Source organism: Anabrus simplex, chromosome 4 (assembly GCF_040414725.1).
Source record: "Anabrus simplex isolate iqAnaSimp1 chromosome 4, ASM4041472v1, whole genome shotgun sequence".
NCBI classification, from domain to species: Eukaryota; Metazoa; Arthropoda; class Insecta; order Orthoptera; family Tettigoniidae; genus Anabrus; species Anabrus simplex.
The window spans coordinates 89,121,678-89,137,045 of NC_090268.1; the positions used below are offsets into that span (position 1 = coordinate 89,121,678).

Sequence of the window (15,368 nt, forward strand, 5' to 3'; positions counted from 1 at the left end):
TTGCAGGTGAATGTGTAATTAATATCGAAGCACAATAATTCATAGCTTGTCATACATTTAAATATAGTACTGTATAATGTATCATATTACTTTACACTAGAAGGGCCACACCAGTTATTTTGACCGGTTAGCACTCTTTACGGCTTCGTGAATTGTGTGTTTTAATTTAATGCACTTACTGAATGAGTTGGCTGTGTGCTTAGGGTGGCGTACCTGTGAGCTTGCATTCAGGAGACAGTGGGTTCAAACATGATTGGCAGCCTCGTATATGGTTTTCTGTCGTTTCTCATTTTCACACCAGTCTAATGCTACGGCTGTACCTTAATTAAGGCCATGGCCGCTAAATTGCCGAATCCTAGCCCTTTCCCATCCTTGAATCACCGAGAACCTTCGGTGGGTTAGTGCAACATTAAACCACTAGAACAAAAATACTTCACTTATTTTTCATGACTTTTAATGTATACAGTTGTGATGTAAATGTTCTGTCAAAGCAAACGCTTATCAAATATATTAAGTGAGCTGTATAAAACATTACCTTGAAGGACCACCTGTCAGTTTGACTGATGATATTTTTTTACTTTCCACGTCTATGCAGACACAATAATGAACTTCTTACATCTTTTAGTTTTCATTGTGGTCCCATTCTCTCTCTTTTACTCTTGACGTTCATTCTTGTGGTCCCATTCTTGTTTCCTTGCTGTTCTAATTCCTCGTGAAATTTCTGTTGAGTTCTTTCATCTTTTAATTTCCATACTTTTATTTTCTTCTATCTTATTTCTTTTACTCTCACAATTCTTCTTGATCTAAAGAAGGCGTATGATAGTGTTAATAGAAAGAAATGGATGTGGAAGGCAATCAAGGGAACTAATGAAGGCCATGTATGAGAATTGTTCCGGTTGTGTCCACGTATGTTTATAAAGGTTATGGATGAAATTCTAAAGGAAACAAAGTCATGATATGGAGGGGAGATAAGAAAATGTTGTTTGCAGATGACATAGTGATTTGGGGAGTCAACAATACATGAGTGCAAATCCAATTAGAGGCTTCAAATGATGATATTGAGAAATTTGGTTTGAAAATCAGTGTGGAGAAGAGCAAAACAGTGGTGATGACAAGAGGAGAAAGAGAAGGAAAAGGAATCTTATTATCAGAGGACAAAACCTTGAGGTTATTGAACACTTCAAATATTTGGGAAATGAATTGCTGCAAGATGCAAGGTGGGATAAGATAATCAGCAGAAGGGTACAAGTGGGAAATAAGTTCTACCAGAATGTAAGGAACCTGGTGTGGAACAGAGAAGTTCTTATGAAGTGTAAAGATATAATGTACAAGATGTACTATACCCCTATATTAACGTATGCATCAGAGACTTGAACTTTGACAGCAAGAAATGATAGTGAAATTCAGGCCACTGAGATGAAGTTCCTGAGGAGTATGGTAGGGATGACAAGGAGAGACAGAATAAAAAATGTTGAGGTCAGAAAAGAGTTAGGGTAGAAAAACTGAGTCATAGGATGGAGAAGAATAAATTTAGATGGTTTGGACATGTTATAAAGATGGAGGAGAGGAGGATACCAAAATTAGGGTTGGAGACTAAGGTAGAAGGAAAGAGGGCAAGATGGAGGCTCAGAGCAAGATGGATGGACTCTGTCAAGAACAGTATAAGAAAAAGAAGACTGGGCTAGAATACAATTACGAAAGAGGAGTGGTGGAAATAGAGGTAACGGTGGAGAGGTGCCATCAACACCCCGACCAGGCAGGAGCTGGACAAGGGGAAATGAAAAATGATGATTTCCACAAATGAAGGTGGCAGCCAAGTGTCGCTAAGACATAAGCCTCAGTGTTTCACCTAAACGACAAGTTGGCGAACAAAGAGCTCACGGTCTTCTTTGAAGGAAAACTGCTCAGACATAACAGAAACTCGAAGTACCTAGGGGTCATGCTTGATAGAATGTTTAGTTACAAATAACACCTATTCAGAACAACTGCCAAAATCTAAACTCGAAATAACATTCTGCAGAAACTCTGTGGCACATCATATGGATCCTCTGCATCAACACTCCGTATTTCAGCTCTGGAGTTGGTTTGCCCTCTTGCAGAATATTGCTGTCCAGCTTTGATGAATAGTACTCACACAAGACTTGTTCACACACAGCTGAACCATACCATGCATCTTATAACTGGCACAATCAGAGCTACAGCTACTTTCTGGCCACCGATACCCATATTTAGCCACATACCACCTCCTTCTATGCAGTGGGAAAGTGTACTTGTACAGGAATACAAAAAAAGACAGAAAAATCCTCACCTCCCTGTTCACATAGACATCCCAACCATCAGTAAAGGAAGGCTTAGCTCTCGTCACCCACCCCTGGAAACTGCAAGAATTTAGTTGGCAGCAGTTTTAATACTAATGACTGCTGGAGGCAGATATGGCAGGTTAATGCTGCGATGGAACAACTTAAGATGCCGTGCATATTAACAAAGTCAGCTGTCTTTGAATTGCCATGCAAGATCTGGTTGGTTCTTAACTGAATAAAAAAACCAACACTGGCCAAGCAGGCATCAATTTTTAATAATGAGACAAAGTCTCTCATAGTGCATTGGCACTGCCAGTGGCTACAATTAGCCTACGCAGTGGCCTCCACGGTATGCACTAGCCAGCGTCTTGGTAGGTGTGCTAGGTACCAACTGAAGAGCCCAGCCTAGCACACGGGGGCGAAACGCTGGCAACTAGGAATGAGTTAGCTGGAAATTTTATAATGTCCAATAACGGACCATTTATATTGGTATTATGACAGAGGGATCGATAGACTTCATTCATGGCGTGGATATTAGTTTGTAATTTGAGATAAAATTGTAAATATTAATTTTTAGTAATGTAGCCATATGCTAAATGAATAAAGTACAGATAATTCATGGGTATTAGAGATTGACATATTAGAAGCTGCTATAGGCATAATGTATGCATGTGGAGTGTATGGAGGAAATATTTTCCCCTCAAACTTCTGTGCTCACAATTGTGGGGGCTGCCATTTTTTTCAGGCATTATGGGAAGAAATAAGTTCATAGAAGTAATGCGGTTCCTCATATTTCACGATAAGTACTCAGAGACTCGAGACCGATGGCTACCCCAGTCTGGAACCTGCATCCTAAGCAATAAACTGGATACCTTTGTAACCATACATAGCAGCTAGGCTTATACCCATGCAAGGCTCACAGCTACTATATGAGCAATAAACAAGAAAAATTTGGTTTGGAATTATTGTTTGCACCTGATACATACATACATACATACATACATACATACATACATACATACATTATCATTATAGACTGTTATGCCTTTCAGCGTTCAGTCTGCAAGCCTCTGAGAATTTACTAAACGTCACCACAATCCTCGATTTGCAACTAGTGTTGTGGCTTCATTTAGTTCTATACCTCTTATCTTTAAATCGTCAGAAACCGAGTCTAACCATCGTCGTCTTGGTATGCCAACAGCAAATATATGGTGAATGGGTTTAATAACAATGTAATGGCTTTACGTCCCACTAACTACTTTTATGGTTTTTGGAGACTACGAGGTGCCGGTATTTAGTCCCACAGGAGTTCTTTTACATGCCATTAAATCTACCGACACAAGGCTGACGTATTTGAGCACCTTCAAATACCACCGACTCAGCCAGGATGGAACCTTCTAAGTTGGGGTCAGAAGGCCAGCGCCTCAACCATCCGAGCCACTCAGCCCGGCATGTGGGTAAACATAGTGAATGACCTCCCAACATACCCGTAACAGAGCATGCTGTTACACATCTTGTGACACCGATCACTGGGAAAGAAAAATTGTCACATGCAGCAATTTCTTCACGGCTAGACATCTTGCAGATAAGTTCAAGCAGGAGGACATAATCATAGTGTGCACACTGAAGAAGCCTTCCAGAGAAGTTCCACCATCTGCAAAATCTACTGCCAGATCTTTGTATGATACTGTTTTATACAAGCAGACATTCGGCTCCATGGCTAAATGGTTAGCGCGCTTTGACTACAGGGTTCGATTCCCGGCAATGTCGGGAATTTTAACGATAATTGGTTAATTCCCCTGGCACGGGGACTGGGTGTATGTGTCGCCTTTATCGGCATTTCATCCTCATCACGACGCGCAGGTCACCGATGGGCGTCAGATCAAAAGACCTGCACCAAGCCTCTCCGGAGGACACACGCCATTATTATTATTATTATTATTATTATTATTATTATTATTATTATTATTATTATTATTATTATTATTATACAAATCAGATTACAACCATTACATTTTACTGGGGGAAGACCAAGAAAAACATCCTTCTAAGATCAATACTTCGGTCAGTTACAGTGGACCAACAAACACCAAAGAAACTCCCTGAAACTGTGCCCTTTTACAACTCTTAACAAAACACAATATCTGTATGTCCAGTGCAAGAAATATGTGTATGGACCATGTTCTGAAAATGTTAGTTTCTCATAATCAGAATTATGCTTGATCTTTTGTCTTTGTATTTTTAAATAATTTTTTGTAATTGTCTGTATAAATGGTGATTAGAACACTGATAACCTTAAACAGCAATAGGCTGCAATAATTTGTTCTGGCTGATTTCAGACAAAAGAGTAGCGTTACAAAAATGTTGCAAAGTTTGGGCTGGGAAGAACTGGGAGAAAGAAGACGAACTGCTCGACTAAGTTTGTGACGATTGGTAAATATCAATACGGAAAAATGAAGTTCATAAATCAAGATAAGTGGTATGTTACAAGAAACTATTCTCATTTTGGTTCCGTATTGAAGATGACGTATATCACAAATATTATAATAATATTTGTATTGTATTGAACAGGTGGATCTATAAATATTATTATAATATTTGTGATATAAGTGGTATGTTCTGAGTTGTCAGCCGAGAGATGGCGTGGAATGACATTAGTAGACGAATAAGTTTGAGTGGCGTCTTTAAAAATAGGAAAGATCACAATAAAGTTGGAATTCAGGAGGACAAATTGGGGCAAATATTCATTTATAGGAAGGGGAGTTAGGGATTGAAATAACGTACCAAGGGAGATGTTCAGTAGATTTCAAATTTCCTTGAAGCCATTTAAGAAAAGGCTAGGAAAACAACAGATAGGGAATCTGCCACCTGGGCAACTGCCCTAAATGCAGGTCAGGATTGATTGATTGATTGATTGATTGAATGTATTACTGTGTATTAAACGAAAAAAGGAATTAAAAGTATTCACTGGTCAAAATGACCTGAGTGGTCCTTCTAGATAATGTAGTGTTAAAGAGCATTAATATAGAAAAAAAACAAAAGTAGTCCAGATAACATGGAAGGCCGGATAATTGGAGCTCTGCTGTATCTTTAAAACATAAATCGGATAACTTTAATCCATGCATTCTTATATGTAATTAAATAAAATTAACCTTACAGAATTAGTTTGACCTGAAAATTAAAATTTACCTTTTACTTGCTAAAGATCTGTGCTTTAGATTTCATTAAACCTTGTATACCAATGATTTTTTTCTAATTTTAGGATCAGGAAACGTACTTGTTTGAATCCTCAACCCTGTACCCCTCAAATAACGGAGCAGACGACCATCGCCTCTGCCACCACCGCCGCCAACAACACTACCACCACCACCACCACCATCACCACCTCTGAAGCAGAACCTCTGACCCCCAGCAAGTGGCCTGTAATGAAAATTGTTCAGTAAGTACACAACTTCTTAGTTCGAGTCCACGAACCTACTCTGCTGGTGTAGCAGGGGGAGAGGTGATACTCCCACGTGGCGCGTCCCAGGTGGCGGATAGGGGGGTCCTAACCGGCTTGCAGGCGGACTTTAGGGAAATAAAATACCTCTCGCGGACTAAACACACTACCCCCTGCGGGTGGGGGACGCACATGTAGAATACACCCGCAGTATCCCCTGCCTGTCGTAAGAGGCGACTAAAAGGGGCGACCAGGGATGATTGAATTAGGACCATGAAACTACTTTTGATTTGTACTATCATGCGGGGAGCACCATGGGTTGCCTGTACTTGCGAGTAGTACCACTACATTAGGTACGAGATAGGTTTGTGATTAGTAGCAGCAAGAGGGGGTTCTCCTGTGGGTTTCCAGTACCCGTGCGTCGTACCCATGTGAGCAACACCGCGGGTCTGGGCGTAGCCTGTGAGTTGTACCACTATATGAGCGACACCATGGGTCTGCGTTGCCTGTGATTAGTACCCACTATGTGAGGAACACCACGGGATAGTGCGAGCTCCTGTGGTTAGTACACCTAGGTGAGGAACCTCATCGGTTTGCGTTGGCTATGAGTGGTGCCATTGTGTGAGAACCACCATAGGTTTGCGTTACCTATACAAAGTACAATACTTGTGAGTAGTACCATCTTGTGTGGAACACCGTGAGTCTTCGCTACTTTTGATTAATACCCCAACATTACAAATACCATGGTTCTACTTTACTCGTGACATGTACCATTCTGAGGGGCCTTAGACCTGGTTTTTCGACCCCTTTAGACATCCAGCACCCTCGATTCAGGACTGTGCTTTATAAGTGGTCCCTTGATCAGTAATAGTGTTATTTATGACCTTTTTTTGAGTCGGATCCACTGTTTTTGTTTGTTTGTTTGTTTGTTTGTTTGTTGTTTCTTTTTGTTTCTTTTGAGTTCATGTCTATCCATTCATTTTTCATGAATTTTTATTTTTTATTTTGGTCAGTGGATTTTTGAACTTTTTGTTGTCATTTTGTACCATTAGGGGCCGATGACCTCGATGTTAGGCCCCTTTAAACAACAAGCATCCTCATCATCATCATCTTAGTTTGAGTACAGTAGACAACCCCAGTTACTGTAATGTCAGGTTGTTCAGAAATAAGGGTCATTTTCATACCTCATACTAGTACCAAGTTTTTTAAAGAAGAAAACATATCTGCTTCTAAACAGTCTCCATTTGCAGCAACATGCGAGGAGCGTTCAATATATAATGCAACACATTTTATTTTTCGGCCCACTTCGGTTTTTAAAAATTGGAATTTTGTTTGGGACATCTTTGAATATTCCTGCCTAGTCTCATAGAGTTTCATTAATTTCCAGTAGGTGGCAGCATTGTAACTAGCCTTCAAAATGGTATCTGTAACTGAAGTGCATACCAAACAGAGAGCAGTTATTGAGTTTCTTTTAACGGAAAACCAGGGCATCACAGATATTCATAGACACTTGCAGAATGTCTACGGAGACCTTGCAGTAGACAAATGCACGGTGAGTCATTGGGCAAGGCGAGTTTCATCATCACAACAAGGTCGGGCAAACCTGTCTGATCAGGTCTGTTCTTCCTCATTTACTGTACAGCGAGGATCTCGTGCCTGCTGACTTCCATCTGTCTAGTCCAATGAAGGATGCACTCTGTGGGAAACGGTACGTGGATGATGGAGATGTTACTGATGCACCACAACTTTGGCTCCAACATCGACCAGTCAAGTGGTACCATGCAGGCATACAGACCCTCACGTTACAGTGGCATAAGGCCGTAGCATAGAACGGAGATTATGTCGAAAAACAGCGTATTGTAGCAAAAGGATTGGGGAATAATATGTTGTATTTGAATCCTCAATAAAACCAACCTGCTTTTTAGAAAAAGAAATGTGTTACATTATATATTGAACTCCCTTCGTATCTCTGTGAATAATAATTCACAATGGGTCTCAAGCCCAGTCCTGAAGAAACATGGCTCCCATTAGGCAGTGAAATACTGTAAGGCACTTTTTTCATCATACCTGGTGTTGAACAACCTGTCTTCCAGAAAGTGACTTAAATGCCTAAACATGTAGTAGTCCGTTGGTGAGATATACTCCACACTTCAGGTCACGTAGCTTCTCTTATATTTTCTGCCACTCAGGGTTCAGTGTTGTCTGCTTAGATCAAAGGATCCTTGCTATCAGCAAAGACAGCTGCGTTTTACACACCTGATGGTCAATTTCATCTGTTTCTTCTCACGACTTGACAGTGGTGACGATTTCACCATGAGTAAATAATTTGTTATGTACAACACCTAGTGTCAGCTTTTATTTTCTGAAGTTTTGGGGTGTTTCAACAGTATCCAACTATTGCCCACTTCCCTTGGATTATTGTCACATCACTAATATGATAGATAGCATCTGTGACCACCAGGATATAGGAAAAGTTGTAGAAAAATAAGAAGAAGAGGGAGAGAAAATAATCAAAATATATTGACTGTTGTGATGGTCTAAGGCCTATTTCTACAGGCAATGAAATGTCTTTATGTTGAAAATCAGGCCCTGAATGCCAATTGTTTGAGTTTTTGGTTTGCTGTAACTGTGGGAGTTAGGCAAGATTGTAATTAGTACAAGATCTGCTTGATGACACAGGTCCCCGCACAGCCAAATGCCAGACCAAATTTTATTATCATTTTTGTAGTGATTATTTGGAATTGAAAGACTGGGGAATTTTATATCATGTATTTATTTATGGTTTATATGTTCTGTGTGTGAATTTTGGAATTATTTAATTTTGATATGGCTTCAAGATTGTTTGGTGTTGTGAAAAATTGAAGTAAGACGCTAGATCGGGATGGGATGCTTCCTGGAGTTTCCATTTTTATCATATTGCATCAGTTTTGAAGTTTCTGGATGCTGCTCGATGTTCTTTATGATTTTATTCCTGGGGCCCCTATCGGTCATTATAAAATTCGTTGTGATTGGCGGACGAAGGAAAATACAGATGCTCGTTGGTTGTTTTACAATTTCCTAATTTCCGGAGAGGAGCTCGTGGCTAACCCCAAGTTCTGCTGAGCCGTCTTTCTGTTTTAACCACCGAAGGGAGAGGTTGCCTTCTCCAGGTGATGGGTCTTCTTGGCCCCTCCAACAGGTAAGCACTTACTTGTTTTTTTATCTTTCTGGTAGTTATCTTCAAATGTATTGTTCTATTTAATTTCTTTTGCCGGAGCTTACCCATTTTTTCCTTCAGTCGCGAAATTTTTCTTAGAATGACTTAGCCTTCCGGCAAGTCATATCAGATTTGTGTTAAGAGACACTTCCCATTTCTTTGATTTTGTAAATTAGATATTCAACGCCTCTCGATGTAATCGTGAAGTGTAACTTTCGCCTTTGGCCTGTCTCATTTATTCTGCGTCATCTTGGAGCATTCACATTTAGGACGGGCACCCTTTCTCAGTGTTTTTGAGGGGGCTGCCTCCTAAAGTTGCCCTGCACTAGAATGAATATCTTTAATGTTGTTCCCCGTTCTTACATGTCCATACTTATGGCTGTATAATGTTACTTTCCTTTTTCTTTCGGTCAGTATTATTTGATTTAAATGTTTCGCCATGAACCGTGGAACGTGGTGTGAGATGTTCCGGTCTAAGGTTAAATAACTGAAATGCTACCCTCGGGGTAAATTATAATTATTTTTGGAAGCCATTTAATATTTTTAAAGATGTATTTTGTTGATTACTTGCGCTCTAATTTTCACCTAAATTGTTAAGTAAACTTATTGAATTGCAGTCACCATTGATTTTGCTTCTTCAGCATTGCCAATACCTTTCACCGCCTGGATTTGGTTCCTAGCCGCTTCCCAACTATCCTTCCTTAGCCATCATATTGGTCAACCTGTTCGTTATTGTTTTCTATGCTTAATGTGCGTATGTTTTTAATTCCGTGCATGTTATTATCATGTCTCTTTGCGTTAATTTGTGTTGGTGTGTAACAATGTGGTTGCACAATGGTAGCAAATGTTATTATTACTTGTAGCCGTATTTACCCCGGAGCAGTTACAGTTTTTATTATTTTTTTATTATTGTTATTATACTCTATATATGCTGTGGGGTACATGCCTCTATGGCTGATTTGTGCATGGGCTCTGGTGCCCAGTGCTTGTTGAATTTGTGTCCCTCAAAGCTTGCCATCAACATGCGCACCTTCAGAGGAGTGGGCTAAGGAGAGATGAACCAGGCCAGAAAGGGAAACCCAAGAGCCAAAAGTCTCCATGGAGAGCAGTAGCGAGATAGCACTGAGGAGTCGGAACTGAGTATCAGCCTGTCCTAGGAATCGTTAAACAACGGACTCTGTGCAACACCTGCTATGACTGTGTATATCGCCTTGGCTGCGTGATCGGCTACAAAGCCTGATTGGAGTGGGTGGCATTCAGGGAGGATATTTTTGGATATGGCTCATAAACATCAAAAATTTGTCCAAGGTGGTCCCTGATCCAAGTCTTAACTTTCAATTCTCTACGGGGTTCATCCCCGTGGGAACAGACACAGTGTGAAATAATGGGATCCAGCTTCCCTCGATTCCTGTTTGCTACCAGACTTGTTAGTATATATATTCCAGAAACAATAATAATATTTATTTAATACATATTCAGGAGATAGTGGCCTGAATATTGGAGTGCAGGCATGCCAATGCAGAAGTGAAAGAACGATACAAGATAGAAAGAGGAAAATACCAATCTAGCAGCCACAAAATAGGTCAAAATAAGTGAAAAGCAGTGTATTACAAACTTATAATTCAGTAACAACAAGTATCAGTATCCAAAGATAAAAACTTCATGCCAAAACTGAGAGGCGGATCGGAGTCTGTTAGTGAGGTTAAGTAACAAAACTCACAAATCGCACACCAGAAGAGGAACACACAAAATCCATGTCAAGTAACAAACTCACAAACCGCACAGCAAAAGAGAAACATAGAATCTCGTGCCAACCCACAAACCGGGATTAAATCACGAAGAATACACAATGGCAACACACACACCATGGCACCAAGTAAAAACAACAATAATGCATGCAACAAATGCAAAAAGGCAGAGCAGGTAATCTTGTACGACGGAAAGTGTACGACAATGTATCACATAGAGTGCATGGGTGTCTCCATATCGGCGTATAACGTGTTAAAATCGAAAAAGAAAAACTTCTTCTGGCTCTGCCCCAAGTGAAGACATCAGTTCATCGCATACGGCATTAACGCAATGCCACCAGAAGAAGACGAAACAAGAGACACTATCCTGGAAAATAAGGACTTAAGCTCCAAAATACACAAAGATGTAAACAAAATTAATTCAACCATCGACAACCTCAGTGAATCACTGCTAAGCAAACTAGCGCTCATACTGGAAGTGCAAGTGAAACAATCGGAAATAATGACAGACCAGCTGAAATCTACTGTGACCCAGTAAACAACAATAGGCAAGAAATCCACAACTGCGGGCAAGCAACCGTACTCAGAAATAACTAAAAACCAAACACAGGAAGCAAAAAACACACAAGACCACCCCTGTAGCCCGACTCAAAACCACACTGTTAAAGAGCAAACCAGCAGCATGCTACAAGCAACCACAGACACACAGGGCACCTGCACTGGGTACAAACGTAACTAATATGGTACAGGAACAGGAAAAGGAACTAGCAACCTGAGAGCTGCCGAAAAACTAGCATGGTTCTACGTTAGAAGACTAGACCCCACCACTACAGAGGAAGACATAAAGAACCACCTTGCAGCAAATGGCATTAAGGAAGTTCGAGAAATCACGCCCTCAAACTCAAAAGGACAGAGCAAAGCCTACAGGCTCACAGTCCCATTCTCGAAAAAGGAAACTATGGACAACCCAACCTTCTGGCCCGGGAGGGTAACTTTTCGTCCCTACAAGTTCTAACAGCGAACCAATCAACTCGTCCGACAACACCAGTTCAACACACGACTACGACAACCGCACAGCACCCACCGCAGACAGAACCTATGCATCAATCCAAACTATGCTATGGAATGTAGAAGGACTCAAAACGCTACTCTCTAGTGATACAAGCACAAATTGGGACACATACGACATCGTAATGCTTACAGAGACCCTCACCACAGAGGGAATTGACATATGGGGATTCTACGGCGCCTATATCAGTGCAAAACAAGGAAGCAGAGGACGTCCCGAAGGATGGGTCAGCTGCTACTTCAAACCACATCTGCAACCAACACCAGCAGTTTTTAAATCCCAGTTCATAATGTCACTATCTACCCAACTCATCAACATAATAATAGCCTTCTTCAACCCAAATATAGATGCAAAAACCACCATAGACAGCTTAGGAGGAGCCATTGAAGCATTCAACGACAATAAGCCTCTCCTTGTAGCCAGGGACTTCAATTGCCGGATTGACAAAAGAAGCATTAAAACTGACAATGTTATAGACTTCCTAATAGACAACGGTCTGAAACTAGTGAACACAGGAGACAAGTATACATACATAGGACATAATGGGAAAAGCACAAATGACCTGGTATTCCTCAGCAACCAAGGGATAGACCAAGTGAAGCAGAGGGTTGCACTCAGCAATCCAATCAGGAAACACCTACCAGTCAAGACTTCCCTCCGCATGGATATAGACGCACCCATGGAAGCTCCGGAATTACTAACAAGTTTCTCGAGAAGACTAGACATGAACCTATGGGAGGTAAACAAAGGAACCATACCGGAAATAAAGGCAATGATCGAACGGGGAGACATTGACAAAGCCACGACAAAACTACAGCAAATTCTACTGGCCTCAACTACGAAACCAAACACCCAGAGAACGGCCAAGAAATAGTTCGGCAAAGAATGCTACATTGCAAGACAGGAAACCCTGGAATACCTCCACAAAGCCAGATCCAGTAGCAACCAACACCATCTACAAAAATACGCTGAGGCGAGGAAAATGTACAAAGAAATTACTAAGAATGCAAAAGAGTGACCACAAACTACGAGAAGAGAAGAAGTTGATCGAGGAAGCAGAGGAAAAACCCCACTGAATCCGGAAAGCAGGCAAGTCAATACAGAAAACTTCTGTAATAAGCCCACAACAGTGGACGGAACACTTCCGAGAACTTCTTGGAAGCGCAACATCGAACAAATTTGAAAAAAGAGACCTCTTGGAACACTCACTCCCACTCACAACCGACGAGGTATGGAGAATTATCCAAGAAGCCAGGAACAAAAAGGCAGCACGCAGCCGTGAGCTCGCATCCAGGAAATAGTGGGTTTGAATCCCTCTGTCGGCAGCCCTGAAGATGGTTTTCCGTGGTTTCCCATTTTCACACCAGGCTGTACCTTAATTGAGGCCACGGCTGCTTCCTTCCCAGTCCTAGCTCTTTACTCTCCCATCGTCGCTGTACCGGGAGGTACACCTCAATGCCGCTCATTTAAAATAAGCGCCTTAATGAACTCCTCTATCGAACAAAGTGGAAACTAATACAACAGGAACTTAGAACTTTAATCAGAAGAGGTCACCACTAAAATATTGAGTAATTTTGTTATTGTGAAGTTTTCTAAACTGAGTGAATTCCTCCTTGTTTTGTTTGCTCTACATCAAGAAGATTGAACATTTTTCTACAGATGACACCACAAAAAATGTATGATCGTGCAAAGTGAAAGAACTTATAATTTAAGGAAGTTTTGTATTTCTAGGTTTTTGTAACTGATTGATGTTTGTTTATTTTTGGGTTGGCAATATTTCCTTTTTCTTCCTGCCAGTTTTGAATCTAGCCAATCCCTAATTTCTGTAATTAATTTTCAACCTATCACAGGCTTCTTGTTCGATTCTGAGTGTTACTTTGAATACATCCAATAAAATTGAGAGGGTGTGGCTAGTTTAGTCTTGAATGATCTCGAACCTTCCCTGAGGGTTTATAAACTGCAGATTTCCACATTTCTTGGCCAATTGATCGTCACCTTTCTGAGTGTGTGTGTTAAGCAGGAGGCGGGCGGCCTCTTTCGTCGGCAGCTAGAACATCTTCAAGGTAATGGCCACATAACTTTATTCTTTCTTGCTACCTCCGCAGTTTAATCCGAGGGAAAGGTCCGAATCTTTAACTATGTCACCTACTTTTCGAAAATGTAAATCATCTTCCAGCTAATGTAAAAATTTCATAAAATCTTTAAAGGTAAATCGGGGATAGAGAGTGATACCCTCTCGAGCTCCCCTTCATCTTGGTTTGAGGTGACTACGTTTTTCTCTAACGGTTTTCTGCCTGTAATGTGTTAAATAATTTCTATACGAGTCACCTCAGTAGTTTGGGAATAGCCCCTGTTTCATCGGCCTAGAGCCCCTTAGGTTGTTTTTAGTGTTCATATCTAGGAGTGCAAGTATACGCCTCCATTCATTTTGTGTTCAGGCCATTAATTTAACCTGTTATTCTTATTCCACAAAGGCACAGTAGGTTGTGTATTTAATACCCCTGTAAAAATTAGTTGCCCTGGAGTGCAATATCTTCAAAGTGTTCTCAAAGGCCATTTTGACCCGCATCAGACCAAGAATAATGGAAGTGATACCACCCAACCGATATGGATTCATGGATGGCAAATCGACATTGCAAGCCATTAGGAAAGTGACAAATGAAATAGGCACCGCACTAGCGCAACCATCTACACCACTTTACACTATATTCATCGACTATCAAAAAGCCTTCGACAGCATAGACAGGAAGATTCTAATAGAAAAACTGGAAACAACACTAACCAACTTGCAGCATGAAATGGAAATCATAAAAGTTATATTTAATGTAAACTACGTGAAAATCCATGACGCGACAACAATCTCAGCACCTATAATGCAGATCAAAGGGGTACTCCAAGGAGACTCAATGAGCCCAGTATTGTTTAACCTGATGACAGCCGACATCGCAAGTACAATAGGGCCAGCAGGGGTCAATCTTGTAATGTATACCAACGACATGGCTGTGCTATCAAGAGACCCAGAAGGCATTCAACAATCTACAAGAATGGGCAGACAAAAACTCACTGAGCATCAACAGTGGAAAAACAAAAGTGATTTAATTCAGAAGAGGAGGAAGACTGGCAAGAGAAGAAGTTTTCACAAACAGAGGGGACGAGCTTGAAATAATACCATCATTCAAGTACCTAGGTATCACACTACAGACCACAGGAGCAACTTTCACACTACACGTCAAAGAAAGAGTGATAGCAGCAACTACAGCAATGTTCGAAATTCCCAAGTCTCAGAATCTATCGGTAAGAGCGGCCATGGCATTGTTCAAACTCAAAGTCACCTCAGTAGCCACGTACGGAATACACTTAATCTGGCACAAGCTAACCACAGCAAATCTAAAAAGGATTGAAAACATCAAAGCCAGATTCCTCATACGGATCCTCCAGCTATCAAAATACACAGAGAATAGACTGGTGTACACCCTGGTGGACGAGCCGTTCTTCCTAGAGGACATAAAAACTACCTTTGACCTCCCCGATACTCAAGCATCTACTGCAGTCCTGGAAGAAAGACAACGAAAAGCTTAGCAAATTCCCAAAGAATTCTACGAAATGGAGGCAATGA

The 15,368-nt window shown here is 40.9% G+C and overlaps 1 protein-coding gene across 4 annotated transcripts in view; it reads left to right on the forward strand.

Annotated features, from left to right (window-relative positions):
* The window catches only part of LOC136872433 (uncharacterized), a 383,991-nt gene that overhangs the window by 296,723 nt on the left and 71,900 nt on the right, over positions 1-15,368 (forward strand). For all 4 annotated transcript variants that reach the window (XM_067146250.2, XM_067146249.2, XM_067146251.2 and 1 more), the window contains one exon: positions 5,563-5,739. In XM_067146250.2, coding sequence (XP_067002351.2) covers positions 5,563-5,739 — 177 coding nt within the window. The remainder of the gene's footprint in view (positions 1-5,562; positions 5,740-15,368) is intronic.